The 14,759-nt window shown below is 43.9% G+C and overlaps 2 protein-coding genes across 3 annotated transcripts in view; one reads left to right on the forward strand and one right to left on the reverse strand.

The window, feature by feature from the left end:
- The window catches only part of LOC308581639 (uncharacterized protein C3orf49), a 239,089-nt gene that overhangs the window by 209,508 nt on the left and 14,822 nt on the right, over window positions 1-14,759 (forward strand). The gene's annotated exons all lie outside the window — the stretch shown is intronic.
- Window positions 1-14,759, reverse strand: part of PRICKLE2 (prickle planar cell polarity protein 2) — a 252,106-nt gene that overhangs the window by 31,404 nt on the left and 205,943 nt on the right. For both annotated transcript variants that reach the window (XM_081184051.1, XM_081184052.1), the window contains 3 exons: window positions 11,530-11,667; window positions 10,129-10,332; window positions 8,857-9,043 (listed from right to left, as the gene is read on the reverse strand). In XM_081184051.1, the coding sequence (XP_081040177.1) occupies window positions 8,857-9,043; window positions 10,129-10,332; window positions 11,530-11,667 (529 nt within the window). The remainder of the gene's footprint in view (window positions 1-8,856; window positions 9,044-10,128; window positions 10,333-11,529; window positions 11,668-14,759) is intronic.

The raw sequence follows: 14,759 nt of genomic DNA on the forward strand, positions 1-14,759 counted from the left end.
CTGTGTTCAGAAATAAAAAGCTGGCTTCAAACCGTCTATTTATGGCTCTCTTTCTTCTAATCCATGGGGTAGGTTTGTTGTTGCTTTTTAAAAGGCAAAGTGGCATGGCTCAAACTTCCAGAACAGAAATGGATCAGAAAGATGTTGACAATGGAGGGCAGGGAGTGATCTATACCAAGGCTAAGCACACAACCATACTATGTAGTTGCTTCCATGGCTACGTAGAGTGTGCCCAAGACATTTATCTTCTATGAGGTGAAGGATGAGGCGGCGTCTTTCCTTTTACGCATGTTAGAACTGCCTAGTGTGGCAGTTTCCCCTCCCCTCAAATTTACTTCAAATGTTACTTCAGATCTGCTCCCCTCCCAGCATTTGCCACCTGAGGCAGTCACCTCACTCTGCCTAATGATAGGGCCAGCCTGGCTTGGATATCTATTTTTTAGGAGCCTTCTATTGAGTCAGTCCAACAGTTCATCTAGCTAAGTATAGCCTACATTGACTGGCAGCTGCTCTCCAGGGTTTCAGGCGGGAAGTCTTTCCCAGGCCTACCTAGAGATGTTAAGGATTGAACCCGGGACATGCTGCATGAAAAACAGGTGCTCTACCACTTAGGCCCTCCTCCAAGGCAAATACAGTATATGAATTCCTTTATCTAACCAATCAGAACATTTCACAGGCACACATCAGATCTTTTTAAGCAAAGGCTGGGTGGCCATCTCTCAGGGATGCTTTAGTTGTGATTTTTTTGCATTGCAAGGGGTTGTATTAGATAACCCCTGCGGTCCCTTACCACTCTACAGTTCTATGATTCTACAAAATGGAAGGGCAGCCTAGAGAGAAAGGTAAGATTTTTCTGAGCTTCTTAGAGAAAATGCATGACATACATTTCCTATAATAAAACAAATGAGATTGGAGTAATCCTAAAAAAACAACAACCACAATCCAGTAAAGTATATCGTATATAATGAGTTTGAATTGTAGCCATTCCGGTTTAACTAGTTATGACTTGTAGAAGTCAGTTGGCCCATAACCTGTTAAGATTTGGGTCCACCATCTATTGTTGATACTATACCACACTTTGGGCAGAGTATACACAGCTCCAGCAGAGTCTTGCCAGCAGAACACCAGAGTTTTCCCACTTTCCAGTAGCCAGCCTTTTCCAGAGTTCCCAGTAAAGAAAACTCCTTTCCCACTCAGTTCAGCATGAAGTGTCTACAGTGGTACCTCGTGTTACATATTTAATCTGTTCCGGAGGTCCGTTCGTAACAGGAAACTGCTTGCAACATGAGGCGCGCTTTCTCTAATGGCGCCTCCCGCTGCCACCAGAGCGCGACTTCCGCTCGCATCCTGGGGCAAAGGTCGCAACAAGGGGCATCTACTTCCAGGTTAGCGGAACGCGTAACCTGCAGCATTTGTAACATGAGGTACCACTGTATTGTCTCATGGCATGAGACAAGCATTAACACACTAGCTGCATAAACTTTAAGAGATAATGGTACATTGTGATCTAATCTACCATTGCACAGTTCTTCTGGTCTTAGAAGTAAAGCTTATAAAGATGCAAGTATACAGAGAGATCCCGTAGCGTTTTGCCATGCTGGCTCACCATGCTATATTGAGCCACACAGAATGTAGCCTTCAGCTTCTCCACTGATACCTTGCACTGGGCAAAGCCACATCCCAGTGATACCTTACACTCCTGCCAAAGCTGCTGAATGCCGCCTTGGCACATGCACATATTCCTTAGGGAAAGGGAGGGTGCAGCTGGCGTGCTAATTCTAAACAGAATCTATAGCTGTGGAGAGTGGGCTGCTCAAGGTGTAATTTGGAAAAACGAGTGAAATTGCACTAACAGAACTCAAACTCAATATACAGTATTTTTCGCTCTATAAGACGCACCAGACCACAAGACGCACCTAGTTTTTGGAGGAGGAAAACAAGAAAAAAAATATTCTGAATCTCAGAAGCCAGAACAGCAAGAGGGATCGCTGCACAGTGAAAGCAGCAATCCCTGTTGCTGTTCTGGCTTCTGGGATAGCTGCACAGCCTGCATTCGCTCCATAACACAAAGACACATTTCCCCTTACTTTTTAGGAGGGAAAAAGTGAGTCTTATAGAGCAAAAAATACGGTACTTTACTGGATTATTTTTAGCATTACAGTGGTACCTCGGGTTACATATGCTTCAGGTTACAGACTCTGCTAACCCAGAAATAGTACCTCGGGTTAAGAACTTTGCTTCAGGATGAGGACAGAAATTGTGCTCCGGCGGCGCGGCAGCAGCAGGAGGCCCCATTAGCTAAAGTGGTGCTTCAGGTTAAGAACAGTTTCAGGTTAAGAATGGACCTCCGGAACGAATTAAGTACTTAAGAAGAGGTACCACTGTACTTTGATACTCCTATTTATTTAATTACAGGTATATCACACTTTGTCTCTAAGAAGCTCAGTATGGTCTACACTCACAAGTGGCAGCTCTCCAGGGTGTCAGGCAGAGAGTTTTCCCCATCTCTAACTGCAGGTACTGGGGAGCCTGGGGAGTAGCTGCCAGTCATACTAGGCTAGATGGGCAAAGAGTTTGACCTGGCATAAATAAGGTTCCCACAGTCCCGCTACTGTTCTTGCTGAAGCCCCACTTCCACGATCATTCCCCTTCTGAGCCATTCCCAATTGGGGAAGCAATTCATTTACTACAGTAGAGCAGAACACACTGAAGTTATGGACGCACACACCCTTTTCACACAATGTCGTGGCATCATATAAGTGCATGGCGAATACATGCTCCAACTATTCCTTTTTTCCAGGAATGGTTTTCAGGCATTTGTCTCTTGCTCCCTATTTTTGCATTTGCGTGAGATTTTGGTTTTTTTAAGCGTGCACACACACAATGCACCACAGCTGCTCTTCTCGATTTTTTGCCCCTTCCTCTAATCCTCTAGAAGTCAAATCCCTCAGTGGGAAACAGATGCATCTTGACTTTACTGCACGCTCAAGAACTCTCAGTGCATCATACACTTTCACAGGCAGCAGCTGGTAACATTTTCAACGGATAAGTAAGACAATATATTATGGGCCAATTATGCTTTTATAATATAGCACCCTTTTGGCCTTTAAATCACATGATCAGGCCCAGGTTGCAGCTACACCAAGGTTTTCTTGCTTCCCTTACTAAATAATACCTGTGCTTCGCTTCCTCGCTATCCACTGTATAACTACTGTGCCAATCAGAACACTAAATGTTGCTGAGCAAGTCTTGAGTTGAAGCAGTGTGAAACCATATCAGATTATAGTAGTACAGTAGTACCTCAGGTTACATACGCTTCAGGTTACAGACTCTGCTAACCCAGAAATAGTGCTTCAGGTTAAGAACTTTACCTCAGAATGAGAACAGAAATCGTGCTCTAGCAGCACAGAGGCAGCAGGAGGCCCCATTAGCTAAAGTGGTGCTTCAGGTTAAGAACAGTTTCAGGTTAAGAATGGACCTCCAGAACGAATTAAGTACTTAACCCAAGGTACCACTCTACACTTATTTCTTAAAAGAAAGAAACTTATGGTCAGCTTAAGGGATTCTAGTTCATGAATGTGCGTGCCATAATAAATTTATTAGTCTTTAAGGTGCCACAAGACTCCTTGCTTTGCTTACACACTCCTTCAGAAGCCAGTGCAGGACATTCTATCGTGGCGTAAAATAATACTGCATACCACCCGTGAAAAAGGGTCTTCAGCCATGTGTAATATTGTGTAGGTGGTTCAGAGGCTAGAATTCAGGGTGTGCCCAGTTGTTACTGTTTTAAAAATGTGCTTTTGTTTTCAGAGGCCTGGTTTGTGCATCACACTATGCGAAACCATGGCTTAGAGCAGCAGTTCTCAGCCTGTAGGTTCCCAGATGTTGTTGGGCTACAACTCCCATCATCCCTGAGCTGCGGCCTTGCTAGCTAGGGGTGATGGGAGTTGTAGTTCAACAACATCTGGGGACCCACAGGTTGAGAAAGGCTGGCTTAGAGAGTGAACACACAAGAGAGGCTGCAGGAGAGGAAGTTATGGCAGCTTTGCTCCCAGACTAATGGTTGGCTCTCTCCAGACTAATCATGAGCTGTAAGCAACCTCTGCCGTATGGTTTATGAGTTATCTGAGAGAGCTAACCCATGAACCTAGGTCTCAGCAACATGCAGAGACAAACCATGACTTAGATCAGCTCCTGGAAGGAGCAAAGCAGCCCAAACCCCTTGATCCAAAGGGCATACAACCAATATGTGTGGGTGTTTATGATCCTACAACTCTTAAACATCACATTTTCACACTTGCTGCCACAACTGGATTTAAATTTGGTGGGGCTGCTGGAGATCAGATTAAATTGGCTGAGGGCTGCATCCAGCAATTATTATGGCGCTGACTGCGTGATCCATTTTAATTCAGTTTCTCATCTGCATCATCCCAAAGGCTGAGGGCAGGTAGCAACATATTTAAAAAGCTGAATCAAGAGAAGCAAAGAACTGAGATTCTTAAGTACATAAATAATAACATACACCTTACGAAGAAAATTACTCACACTTGGAAAACGGAAACAGAACATTCCTGCACCCGAACTTGCAAATCTACTTACCTGAAATGCAGTTTACTGAGGTTTGAATTTCCTGGGAAGAATGGGGCTCACATTCTAAGCGAGTAATTCGCTGAAGTCCTCCCCACAGCCTTTACGGAAAGATCATCTTTAATTTACAACCCACCAGCGAAATGTCTGTCAAATCTGATAGGCAGGATGGAGAGCGCTAGATCCATTTTCACTCTTCCTAACAATGCGCAAGGCTGTCTGCTGAATTTTTTTAAGGGGGCTGGTTATCACACCAAAGGCAGAAGATACAGGGATCAGTTCCACTGGGTTGTCCCTTCTATTGGGGCCAATGCTCACGAGAAGCTCACTGAGGCTAAGAGATGGAAGTTCTACACCAGGGGAGGTCAACATGTGCTCTCTTGATGTCCCATCATTCCCAGCCAATGTGCCCAAAAGGCAGTGAAGATGGGAGCTATAATCCAGAAACATTTGGAGGGGAAGGCTCCACAATACATTCAAGTGTATCCCCACATAATTGCTTTCCCCCTTATTAATATTATTATTAAGATATAAACATAACATTATCAAAACAATTGGTTTTCCTCCTCCTGCCCCTTTCCCAGAACAGAAGACTAATACAGCAGATTTCCCCATAAATCTATATGCATTATGCATTATTGGTAAGTGCCAGACATCAGGGGGTTTGTTTGAATACTTTGTAAAGGGATGCCATATTTGAGCAAAATCATCCCTATCAGTTGCATCATTCAGGGCATGTTCTCCTTTGGTTAGGTTTGTCAGATAAAGCAATTGTCCACATTTCCTGTTTCCATTGTACGATATGTAGAGGTCCTTTCCAATTTTTTGATATGAGCAATCGTGCCACTACATGAAAAAAGAGTTCCTTGTGCAATAATTTGATTATCTTAAAAAATTAAGTTGAGTATCTTTAAAACCCCCAACAGCTGCTGCAGATTGCCTGCAGCATGCCTATAGCATGCCAGCTTTTCATATCAAAACTGCATCTATTTGATAATTTGGATCCCTATACATACCTTTATTTTGCAGCCGAGTTCATCAAAGGATACACTGGGGGAGGTGACAAGCTGTTACCTTAGTAACACCTACCTACATACAGCAAAGTAGCTTTTGGAACTAAGAACGTCTTTCGAGAACAGAACGTTACTGATCATATTCATGCATCTCCGTAGTCACGGAGTCAGTACATCTGACTAAAAGAAGCCCCTTCTGCAATTAAGTAAAATGTAGAATTTTTCTTTAAAGTATGACGCAGTGTAGCATAGCGTGCCCTAACATCTCAGAACAAGGGAATGCGGCACTCACTGAGCTCTCTTTGTAGGAGAGCAAGTGCAGTGTAATGGTTCAAGTAACAGAATTTTGATGTGAAAATATCCCATTTGCTCCTAAAACTGCCTTGGTAGTCTTTGCAAAGAGCTGGCACTTGTTGACCCCATATGAGGTTGCCTGAAAACGAAGTTCTTCTTCATAAACCCAAACAAAAGTGAGGCAGGTGGCAACTGGGGAGAGGGTAATTCAGTGGAAATGCCCCATTTATGGAACATCCTCCCTGGAGAAGTCTGCCTGACACCTTCTTTATTAAGTTTTCAGCACCCAATCAAGACTTAAAAAAAACAACAACTTGTAATTTTAATAGTATCTTTCTTTTAGTTGATCCACTATTTAATTACCTCCGTTAAAAAAACCCAGATTTTATATATGTATAAAATAGTTTTAATTCTATGATTATTGATTTTTCTATGTTTTTAGGTGTTCTTGTTTATATCTGCAAGCTGCCTTGAGTCTCATCAATGGAAAAGGCAGGGTATAAATTAATAATACAGTTGTACCTCTGGTTACGAACTTAATTCGTTCCGGAGGTCCGTTCTTAACCTGAAACCGTTCTTAACCTGAGGTACCACTTTAGCTAATGGGGCCTCCCGCTGCTGCCGCACAATTTCTGTTCTCATCCTGAGGTAAAGTTCTTAACCCGAGGTACTACTTCTGGGTTAGCGGAGTCTGTAACCCGAAGTGTTTGTAACCTGAGGTGTTTGTAACCTGAGATACCACTGCAATAATAATACAACTAATAATGCTACTAATAATAATACTGTCCTTTACAGAATATTGGTTCAGTACTTTCCTTGAGTTCTCAGAAGACCAAGCCAAGGATAATTTAAATTTGGATTAAAATCCAAATAAGCATCTGAGATACATTCTTGTTAAAATGTGTGTTAATGCACTGAAAAACTGATTCAAGGAACTGTATGGAAAAAACAGGAAATTAAGAATAGGTAATGTGCCAGTTCAGATACTGTCTTCTTGTTAAGACTTGTCCTCTCTTAAATTCCAGGATATATAAGCTTCAAAAGAAGAACATTAGCTACAGATGGGTCTCCCCATTTAAAATGAGTTTTGCTTTGGTGGTGGTGTTTTTTTAAACTACAGTGTGTGCTCATATTCCTGAGAAAGGGTATTTAATTTTGGAACTGCTCAGGGACTCTGATGGCAAGCCAACTGTTCATGTGTCATCTTAATTGTAGAATTATAAAGGAGATTGTTCTCATTTCTGATACTTTGGATTTCGTATAGCTGTTGTTGTTGTTGTTGTTGTTGTTAAGAACCCACCCTTCACCCTAAAGTCCCAAGGCAAGTTACAGCCATTAAGACACAATGCTAAAAAGAACTGAAATGTATTAGTGGGGGAATTATCTATTATTTGTTTTGAATCAGATGTCAAGGAAATGAGTGCTATATAACCTTTAGAAGACATACGAAAGCAGCCTTGTATAGGAAAGCTTTTTAATGTGTAATGTTTTATTATATTTTTATATATCTTGGAGGCCGCCCAGAGCGGCTGGGGCAAACCAGGCAGATGGGTGGGGAACAAATAAAATCATCATCATCATTAAAGGTTTTATGTTTTATGTTGGAATCATATTTGGTTACTCTTTTGGATGGGTTTTGATTTCTATGATTTGGTACAATGGATTTTTAAAAATACATATTCTTTTAAAAAATAACCTGCTTTGGTCCACCTGTGACTTTCTACTCATGAGAAATCCACCCCCACGACTCTCCCTTATAGCAGCTACGGAAGGAGAAAAGCACCACAACACTACCTGTACATGCCAGATTCCACTGGCTTTGTTACATCAGCGGCCACAATCCCCCCCCCGCCCTTTGCTCACACCTGTTTGCATGATTACTAGCTGCAGCGCTAACTGACATGCAGATGCCATGCATTCCATGCAACTAAAAGACAAGGCTCTCCAGCAACCAACAGAGTTTCCACCTCAAATAAAGCTGCTCACATATGGGTAGTTCTTCAGCAGGAACCCCCCCCCCCAAAAAAAAGAGCAGTCAGAAACAGACCGGGACAGTGCAGACCTATGCCTGGGAAGAGCCGGGCAACAGCTAAGTGTTGATAAGCCCTCAGCTAGTATTCTTCATTTGGCTTTCATGACCTGGATTTAAGACTGAGGAGGGCTGGATTTTAGCACTTTCAGACGCCTTCGCTTCTTTAATTGAGCTTGACGGGAGATATTACATTGTAATATTTTAGAACACGGCTCTATGGGTTGTTGTTTTTTAAAGCATTCAGAGTGAGATTTCCCAACATATTCAAACGTATAAAATTACTCCAGGCATCCTGAGAGAGCTTCAGAGCTGTTTTTCTGAATAGCTGTGCAATCTCGTTAAAAGCACTTTTGAGAGCGGAGTTGCTTGCTACCATGCCTCACGGGCACAATGTCTCCTTCCTTAGCATAGAAAAGTAAAGTGTTTTTTAAAACAACAACAACAACAACAACAACAAGCCCCACAGATATTCCTTGATCTTCCCTCCCCCCCCCCCCAGGGCTGAGGACTACTTCTTTTAACTGATGAAATCAGGAGCCCCATCCGGAGCTGGCATTGGCGCTAGAGATTTTCCTTTTCTTCCCCGCCAGCAGTAACACTGCCTTGTAGACTCCGGGCCCAAAGCTAGACGCCTACACCTGCCAAGTGGTTTCTTGGACGGCTGACAGAAACAGATGCCAGGGCCTGTCATGTACTTCCAAAACAAAGCCATTTCAACTGCTCGCCTAGGGGCGCGCTTCACCTTAAAACAATAACGCAACGGGTGTATCGACACGCCATATCGTGTTTGTGCCTTAAAAAACAAAAACGAAATAAATAATGTCTACAAACCCACATCAAAGGTTGCTGGGTTATCGTTCCCACTCCCGACCCCCACCCCACCCCCAAATTTGGCAGCTAGGGATGGAGATTTTGAAATGGCTCCCTTACCAATGTGCTGGGCGCAGGTATCGCAATACTCGGCGTATAAGGATTCGAAACAGTTGCAGCAATATGGCCGTCCTTCCTTCATGATGTACCGCTGCCCGCCCAGCACCGTTTCACATTCAAAACAGCAAAAGTGCTTCATGTGCCAGTGCCTTCCCTCAGCCTCCGTGCACTCGTCGGCAAAGATAATCTGTGGTGGGAAATCAAGCAAACGTGTTAGGGCCTAGAAAGCAAATCTTCGCTCATTTTTCTTGCGACCTGTTGCAGAGGCCACTTGCCTAGACGCTCAACGCATGAGGAGACCGATAGACAAGTAAATAAATATTAACTTGTCCTGTGATCCGAACTTGCTTTTTAACGGCTTCGCTGCTTCAAGACTCTTACGTCTACGCCTTTTTTTGAATCCTAATTTTCTACTGCAGCAAAAAAATAAAAAAAAATAAAAATGGATGTAGAGAAAATGGGACGTACATGGTACAGGGGTTTGTGTGGAATAGTGTAAGACGACTCCTATTCCATTTTCTGTAAATGGGGGCCAGGAAGTGGGAAGCATTGGGTTAGTTATTTTTTTATTATTCTCTTACATTTATATTGATATTTCTTCTGTACATGCAACAAGGGCAAACAAGCCAGATTTCACAAAACCTTGACTGTGGTTTGGGCTCCGATACCTCGACTACCAGGGAGCTGGAGAATCTTCTGATTTCGGCAAACTAATGAGGCGCAGCGTTGCATGATTAATACTGTACTGTGGTTCGAAATCAACAAGCCGTGTTCAAAACCCTAAAGCTGCCATGAAGTTTGACAGTTTGATTTCACTACGATCCTGTCCCTGGCCTACTGAAACAGGCTGCAGCTTCCCTCTCTTCCACCTCTCAGCTGCAGACTGGGCGTTAAAGGGGTGGAGGAGAAAGCACACACAATTTATCATGTACACTGTTGTACACAGTGCAAATCTGTTTCGATGAAGGCAAGTGCAGATTTCCTCCCCACCCTGAAAAAGGATAAACTGTGGATGAATGGCCAGCAGTTCTGGGCTTGGCAGGGGCATTGGGCTAGGTGTGGGGATCTACATTCACGCATGCTTGTGCTGGCCGTTGCAAAGAGAAGCCGCTACAGAGGCTACCATGTGAACCAGTCTGGAGATATTTCACATCTTTCCTTGCTTGTAGAACTGCAAGATGTAGATGCAAAGATAGGCTGGCAAAGAGGGCTTTGGAAACTTGCAACCATTCATCATGATTAACGGGAGGAGAGATGTTTGGCTGGCCTTACCTCATCACATGCCGCACACCGAGGCTTGAGGCATTCCGCGTGGTGCCGGCCACAATAAATCTTCCCATCTTGATAGAAATAGATGAGATCTACCAGCAGCTCGTTGCAGACACTGCATATAAAGCATGGCGGGTGCCAGCAAACTCCATGACCTGCCCTCGATGCAAAGACGGCTATGTCTCCTCCATTGATTTGGCCTCCACACTGCAAAGACATTAAGGAGGAACCTGCACTTACGACACTCGAGGGCAGCCTGGTCTCATGGCAGCATTGGAGAGAATACGAGGTTCTACAAAATGATACGTCATGCATGTCACTCCTCTGGTTATTCACAACCCGGGTCCTTTGTCAAACTGGGGCTCCCTGGGGTTCAAATGAAAATGATGCGCTCTACACATGAGCATGAGCGCCATCACAGCTCCCAATCACAATGCTTGTACACTCCAAACCCCGTCCATATATGGATGGGGCTTGGACCAAGCAAACAACAGCCAGAGCACCAGATTCTGCTTCTCTTTCTGCCTGTTCTGTCTTCCATCAGAGAGAGAGGAAGGGAAGCAAGAGAGCTGGGCTGCTTTGATAATGCATAGGAACTTCACAGGATAGCACACTTCTTTCTACTTGTTCCCGGGTTCCCTTTCGTGTGATCAACATGTTGGGAGGGCTTCCCATATTGAAAAAAATATGGAGAGAAACAGTGGGAGTGTGTTGTGTTCTGATTTTTAAAGAATCTTTTAGAAATTTCAACATGCAAAATAATAACATACTGCCATTTTCCCCCAGTCTTCTTCATGTCTGCAAGGGAGAACCAGGCGGAGGTTTTGTCCAAAGTATTTCAGACATGAGGGAAGGCATGCTTTTCTAGGTTCCCTCAATTCTGGCTGTGAGCAAGTTTGTTTTGCTTATGGTTTTATGGTCTAGCAATGCACAGCTAGATGCAATTTCCCCTGGGGGTTATGTGGGGGGAACCCTCCCCCGCAAAGAAATCCACACAAGTAAATTCTCTGACCCTGAGAATAGTTTAATTAATAAGAATTCGTGCTAAACTTCCTTTGTAAGGTCAAAGCAAAGAACAAATTTGTCTCCTGACTTGCCAGCATCTCTTGTTTTGACCTCTCATAACCCAAAGCTAAACATTGCGACAAAAAGCATTATTAGTTGTTAAATTTGTATACTGCCCTATACCTGCAGGTCCCAGGGTGGTTCACAAGATAAAATCACAATATAAAAACACAAAATACATAATCAAAACAAAAACAACCCAATAACCCTCTGCAAGAAACACAATTTACAAGATTGTGCTGTATGTGTGCCACAGTAACATAATGCCACAACTTGGGAAAACTGCTCTGTGAATCCAAGGTTCATCTGGCCGCAAACATGTTGTGAAGATAGACCTACCTGCTCACAAATGGCGCCAGTCATGGTGACTGGAAAGGGTCGGACATTGCCTCTGCCCAGGTTCTCCCTTTTCCTCTGATTGCTGAAGAGTTTGAGTTCTCTCTTCTCTTCTTCATCCAGTGAGTTGCAATATCGTACCTAGAGAGTAATCAGCAATGATCTGTGTTACACTGGAAGTTGCAAGCCTTGGCTTCTCCTCCAACCCTCTTTTTTTTTTTTTTTTTTTTTTGCAGGCAACGTGGGAGGAACTTGCCACCTACGGGCAGACATTTCTCCCCTCAACAGATGGGCTTTCAGCCCAGGTCAGACTCTCGCAAGCCGATTTCTCTTTTTCCTCTCCTCAAACCACAATGGTCTCTGCTGCTTTCTATACTACTCCTTTGACTGCTGCTATCCAGTTTATTAATCATACTCCCAATATGCATGTCAGCATCGCCCTAGAGCCAGTGCGCCAACTGGACTCATGTACCTCAACCCCGACTGGGCTAGGCGAGCTGGGAAGCACCGCCAGAGACCTCCTTCTCACAGGAAATGGTCACAGTGCTGTGGACTCACAGCTCAGAACTGAGAGCACCGGATTCACTGTCTCAATAATACAGTCGTTGCGCAGCAGAGTTTTGCAGAGTCTTGCAGAGTATAAACCACTCGGAGAGCAGCTCTGTAGAATATCTTCCTTTTATTCTGTAACTACAACTATGATACAAAACTATATACAGAGCTGAGTATTCTAAGCATAAATCAATGCTACACTGAGAGTCTGCAGCTGCACTTAGCAGCAATCTTATCTCTAGAATCTCTAACACTCTCACTTTCTCCGATACACTGACTGACTGACTCTCACTCACACACACACACTGATAGATATGTTGCTGGGCAGAATAAGTAGATAGGCAGGACCCGCCTCCTCCTCTCTGGAGAGTCAGCAGAGACCATCAGGAGATCATCAGGAGATTCTTGGGTATGGGAGGGGTGAAATCTCCTCAATGCACACATGCACATTATTAAAAAACAATGGCTGCTTATAACTCGAGGAAGACTAATGTGTCATAAAAACATGGTGGTTGACCCTGAAAAGTTGATGGGTCTTGGGATAAGGATGTGTAAGGGAATAATTACAATGCTAGGACACTACTCAAGGGACATGGCCAGACCAGAGATTAACGCACTGGAAAACTGTGAAATCCAAGGAAAATTAAGTAGACTTCCTTGAGCTGTGGCTTTCTAGCCCCTTTCCTCTCACCACTGGTACAGCCAAGTCGCATCACACACACATTTAACTTGCAGAAATTAAACTATACACATTTGGCTTCAGTGCCATTCCGAATCAATTTCAGCCTTTTTCTTCTGCCTGCATCTGTCTCTACCTGTCTCCCTTCCACCTCCATCTCTCTTCCTCCCCCAGTCGCTCAACCACTCACACATGGAGGAGCGGGGAAAGGCCGTAGAGACACTGCAGAAGGTCTCCCCCATTTGCCAACAAGTAGCAGGCCAGAAAATAAGAAAATGTTGGCTATGTGTGATTTTCGCATATGCATGTATAACCTCAGCATATGATGCGATTGCACTGTATCTAAAAGGGACCGCCATCTTGGTCTTCTCCAGGCACATACTGGTCTGGTTTCTGTAAGTCAACAGAGTATCACTAATTCACTTGCCGCTGAACTCAAAGCTGAGAAGGGATAAATTACTTCCTGATTCAGTAGACAAGGCTCTTTTAAAAAGGTACTTCAGTGGCACTCAAAAGAGCTTAGCAAGCCCTTGACGGTGCAGCTTATGGCAGGTCCATAACTATTTGCTTGCTTGTTCACTGAAACTGGGCTCAGGCTTAAGCCAAGACCAACAAGATGTTGTCAGGATGATTAAAAGGCCTCCCCTCCACCGGCCGCCTTGCCTTCAAATGTTTAAAATGCACACTACAATTTCTCAGGGCAAAACCCAAGTCATTGAAAGGGAGACACACAGACAAACCCTTTTTCAGCCCTTGGAAAATAATTCAATGGACTGCAAATTTGAAGTGCCAACAGGCCATATGTAAAAGATCACCTGAGCGCCCTTGGGTTTTCACCTCCCATTCTGTTTTGTTTTTAAATTTTAACTAGAGTGGTCCCAGACTGCACGATGCTTTTGAAAACACCTTCTCGAGTAACACATTTAAAATAATCTAAAATTTAAAAAAACAGGATCATGCTTCAGGTGCAGAATTCTGGCACAAGTGATGTAAGAGCCTGAAGGCCCTGCCTGAAGAAAAGTAACAGTGTGATTTATTATAATCATATATAACTAACAGCAAACTCATTCTTTAAGGGGCAAACCCTTAAGGAGTCGAAATTGACAATGCCTGCAGGAAAGAGGGAGGGGTCAGGAGGCTTGGGGAATGCCAGCATTTGCAGAAGTACAAAGATAAACTTAAGAAAGGGAGGAAACCCTAAGGTTGGTGGGTAAACCCAAACCCAACACTATTAGGACTGAGCATGCCCAGTGGCCACAGAATGCTGAGTGCTCCCTCGTGGAAAAATTAGGGGAGGGGGAATAATAGAATCATAGAGTTGGAAGGGATCCTGGGGATCATTTAGTCCAACCCCCTGCAATGCAGGGATATGACCCATACAGGGACCGAACCTGCAGCCTTGGTGTTATCAGCACCATGCTCTAACCAACTGAGCTATCTGGGAATGGAATGGAGAACCACAGAAAAGTCACTCCCGCCATAACCTCCTTTTGGCTCCACCCACCTGAAGCTCTGTCTACCTACCCAACACCAGCTTCACTCAGGGAAGCCATTCCTGTCAACCAAAGATGCTACATGAAACATTCATCTTCAGGGGGCAATGGACCTCTGAACTCCAGATACACAGGATTGCTGTTGTCCTCATGCCCTTGGCTTGTAAGCCTTCCAGAGGGTTATGTATATACTTGGCTGCATTTTGCAATTTGGCAATGCCACACCCTGCACTTAAAAAAAAATGGTGTATTTATCTTTTACTGGTATTATACAGAACAACATCCAATCAACTCTCCCCACACCCCGCATGGAAGAACAGATTCATATTACATAGAAAAACTACAGTTTGAAAGTCATCCTACTAGAATCATAGGGCTGGAAGGGACCCAAGGGTCATCTAGTCCAGGCTTCCTCAGCCTTGGCCCTCCAGATGTTTTGAGACTACAATTCCCATCATCCCTGACCACTGGTCCTGCTAGGGATCATGGGAGTTGTAGGCCAAAAACAT

This window comes from Podarcis bocagei, assembly GCF_964188305.1.
Source record: "Podarcis bocagei genome assembly, chromosome: 2".
Lineage (NCBI taxonomy): Eukaryota > Metazoa > Chordata > Lepidosauria > Squamata > Lacertidae > Podarcis > Podarcis bocagei.